Below are 4,066 nucleotides of genomic sequence, written 5' to 3' on the forward strand. Positions count from 1 at the left end.
AAGGAAAGAAGAAAAAAACCCTAGAAAGCCCCTATCCCGGTGCAGCAAAGCACATATTTGTAGCTGCCAGTAAATTCAGGCAGCTTTTATATCGAAATGCTCTGTGCCTGAGGCCAAGTCATGCTGCTAAATATTGCTGACCACTTTTTCTTTTATGGCTTTCATGTCACTTAGCTATTGAAAGTAAGATGGATTTGTACCATTTCTTCACCCTGCTCTGCTCTCCCCACACCCCAGGTCTGCCCGGAGAGGCCATTGGAGGAAGAGTGCCACGTGACAGAGGGGTGCCAATGTTATTCTCCAAGGGTGTCAAGACCCTGTCAGTTTGCGAAATAAATATTGGGAAACAACGAAATGCAAAAAGCGACCTACTACGACAGCTCTGCAATCTATGGTGCCTACCCCTACCAAGGAGCAAATGGTTTCACTTATAATGCGAGTCAGCAGCAATATCCTCCATCTTCATCACTTGTGGAAACTGAGTACCACCGCCCTGCGTGCTCCCTCCAGTCCCCCGGCAGCTCCGTGTCCCACCACAAGGCCAATGACATCAGTGAGAGTTGCATGAGGACCCTCCCCAGTCAGCCTCTCCAGCCCCCTGGCCTCGCTGACCCACAGGCCCCACCGCAGCCACCTCCGGCCCAGCAGGCACAACCTCCACCTCCATCCTCCACCTCACCATCTCAAAATGCCAGCAGCAACCCTGCCCCGGCCAACCCCACCAAGAGCCCAGCTCTTAACTCGCCCACCATGTCCAAACAGATATTCCCATGGATGAAAGAGTCTCGGCAAAACACAAAGCAGAAAAACAGCAGTTCCAGTTCAGGTATGAAACACACTCCCCTCTCTCCCTGGGTACCCTGGGGCTGGCCACGCGTCCGGTGGGGGAGGAGGGCAGCCCTGCTCATCCTCATTTCGGGGAGGGGAGGGAGGGGGCTTTTTTCCTTCCTCTCCGAGTTGACTCCCTTCAGCTTTTGGAAAGGGGTTGCCACCACTCACAAGGGGAGCTCAGTGAACAAACCACCCCTTGCAAAGCTTTCCAGCGTTGCAGGGTAGGTCCAAAGTGATTTTGTTTCCTAGTGGCTAAACCACTTGTGCCCTCCTGCATCTATCGCATTTCCTAGGTAATCCCCCCTTCAGTAAATCATGTCAGTGTGGAGCAGCCCAGGCCTGAAGCCAAAGGCCTGTCCCGAGTACTTTGTTGGCACGGTGCTGTTAGATTAATAAGACAGTGACCTATCTCTGCTGAAGTGTAACAGGAATAAAACAGCTCATAATCATGTGCAGGCAGGATCAATGCCCTGCATGCAGTCAGAACCTCTTCCTATTTTAACAAGCTGATTGGCAAAGCTACGAGCTTGGTAAACAACAATCATTCTGGAGTACCATGAACTTCAGCCCATAAAATATTATTTGAGGGATGGAAGCCCAGGAGTTGGGATGATATTAACCTCTTACTCGTTTCCTCTTAAGTGTGCTTTGGAAACAGAGTCCAAAACTTTAGCAAATGTCTTTGCCAGTCTGCTTTTAAAGCCCTGGTAACACTGCTGTTTACAGCCTTCCACATCATGTATTTATTTTATTAAAAAGCAGTAACATTTAAATATATCTGTATGCCTATACACAAGTCTAGCCACTGTATGTTCTTTTTATGTGTATTATACTTCCCAATCACTACCATATGTTTATGATATATGCTAGATGTGATAGAAACACTATGCTGTCAATTCTATGCTTATACATTCTAATGTTACATTGTAGATACCTAACTTTCAGGCATCTCTAGCTGGTGTGCATACATCAGGGTTTTCAGAAAAAGAGGGCTGCGGGTCTTTACAGCAATGGAGATCAGCTAGTTCTTGAAGAACCTGATCCCACTATGTTAGCAGCGCCATAGGTTCGTCTTCAGAGATTCTAAACCCCACTGTGTTTCCCTGAACCTTTCTTATTCCTTTATGCAAAGCTCAAGGTTTGTTATATGCTGTCATTCTTAAAGGAAGCAAGTATAGCCATTTAGTGACACTAATGAGGTGAAGGGAGTCTGTTGAGGTTTGTAGCTTGGCCCACCTGAGCTCACACCATGGGGGAGTACTGGTTGCACATGTGGGTGTCCATGTCATGTCTGAGAGCTGGACTCCTCCAGGTGCTGGTGTTGTTGGCCGTTGTGTCTCGTTGCTGCATCCGAGTTCGCCATACTGACTGTGTTCTTTGTGTGATTTACATAGGTGAGAGTTGTGCTGGTGATAAAAGCCCCCCGGGGCAAGCCTCCTCTAAGCGAGCCCGTACAGCTTACACAAGTGCCCAGCTGGTAGAACTGGAAAAGGAGTTCCACTTCAATAGGTACCTTTGCAGGCCACGAAGGGTAGAGATGGCTAATTTGCTCAATCTCACAGAAAGACAGATCAAAATCTGGTTTCAGAACCGCAGAATGAAATACAAAAAGGATCAAAAGGGCAAGGGCATGATGACCTCTTCAGGAGGACAGTCCCCAAGCAGAAGCCCTGTCCCTCCAGCTGCTGGGGGATATCTAAACTCTATGCATTCTTTAGTAAACAGTGTCCCCTACGAGCCCCAGTCGCCTCCGCCATTTAACAAGCCTCATCAAAATACCTATGGCATACATCGTATACTGCTCCTCTTAATAATTGCCCACCTCCTCAAAAAAGATACACGGGGACGGCAGCTGTGACACCTGAATATGATACTCATCCTCTTCAAGGCAACGGTTATGGGAATCCACATATACAGGGAAGCCCCGTCTATGTAGGGGGCAACTACGTGGAGACCATGACCAATTCTGGGCCTTCCATCTTTGGTCTAACTCATCTCCCTCATCCTCCCTCTGCCAACATGGACTACAGCGGGGCTGGGCCAATGGCCAACAATCACCACCACGGACCTTGCGATCCACACCCAACATACACAGACCTTACCGCTCACCATCCTTCTCAGGGAAGAATTCAGGAAGCGCCCAAACTCACCCATCTGTAAGAGACAGGAGTCACTAAGTGGAACACCAAGCCCCCAACTTTTGGAAAGTACGCAGCCCTTCCCTTCTCTCTCTCCTCCCCTCTCCATATGCCCTCCCCTCCCCTTCTCGTTTCTTTTGTTTGTTTTGGTTTGTTTCGTTTCCTTTGGTAAAAGCGTTTTCTAGTTTATGTGACGTAGCAATATTTGTTGCTTGAATTGCTCTATAGTTTCACTAGTGGATATTTATCTTCTTGAACTGTAGCCTTGTGTCTCACTTTGGGAGTATGCAGAGGCTTTATACTTTACCTTCTACACTTTTATCAAAACAGGGTATATGAACAAATTTTCTATAAAAGGAATTCTTAAATGTGAATTTGTTCGTACATGATTGATCCCACGGGGAAGCAATTTTTTTTATTGCACTTCTTTTAAATAGCGAGAAAGACATCAAAAGCGCTTGGACAGGGACTCCCTGGACAATTATTAATACGTGTAAGTCTTTCAATGTGTGTATGCTGGTGAACATTCAGATTTATTTATATTTTTTTTTGCAAACATTGAATAATCTAAGTGTTTAAAATTTTATTTATCCCCATTTGTTCATATTTATATATATATAAAAAATCTGTACCCTGAATATTCAGGAAGTATTTACCTGGCCATGTGTTAGATGGCATATCGGCACGCATAGGAAATATCATTTGAAAGGAAACTATAACTCCTTTTATTAAAAGTGGTGATAACAATGATGATGACGATGCAATAAAATATGGGAAAAAAGATCACAGTTTGAATACTTTATGCTTGTAACATCCAGCTGGGCGGAAAGCGTGTGAAGCTGAAAAGGCTAGATTTGTTTTGAAAGTTATACATTCCTTGCTGCTCACGTTCTGAAAAAAAAATAAAGTTTTTATTCTGAATAATAAAGAGTTAAGAACAAGTTCTTCGCAGCGCAAGGGAAGGGAGAGCCCTTCATGACGTGGGGAGTTGGGAAACTCGTCTGTAAACTTACACGAGGACCCGCTCGCCCACCCAAAGGGCCCCGCGACGCCTTTTCAGCATTTCATAGTCAGGGAGAGGAATTCTATATATTTTT

At 45.7% G+C, this 4,066-nt stretch overlaps 1 protein-coding gene across 1 annotated transcript; it reads left to right on the forward strand.

Annotated features, from left to right (window-relative positions):
* The first annotated feature begins 235 nt into the window (after positions 1-235).
* LOC104622801 (homeobox protein Hox-A3-like) lies at positions 236-3,885 on the forward strand. Its single transcript, XM_010289683.1, is given in 3 exon segments — positions 236-826; positions 2,226-2,618; positions 2,621-3,885. Coding segments are annotated over 3 exon segments (1,236 nt in total). The 5' UTR covers positions 236-354; the 3' UTR covers positions 2,992-3,885.
* The last annotated feature ends 181 nt before the right edge of the window (positions 3,886-4,066 follow it).

This window comes from Phaethon lepturus, unplaced genomic scaffold (genome assembly GCF_000687285.1).
Source record: "Phaethon lepturus isolate BGI_N335 unplaced genomic scaffold, ASM68728v1 scaffold39056, whole genome shotgun sequence".
NCBI classification, from domain to species: domain Eukaryota; kingdom Metazoa; phylum Chordata; class Aves; order Phaethontiformes; family Phaethontidae; genus Phaethon; species Phaethon lepturus.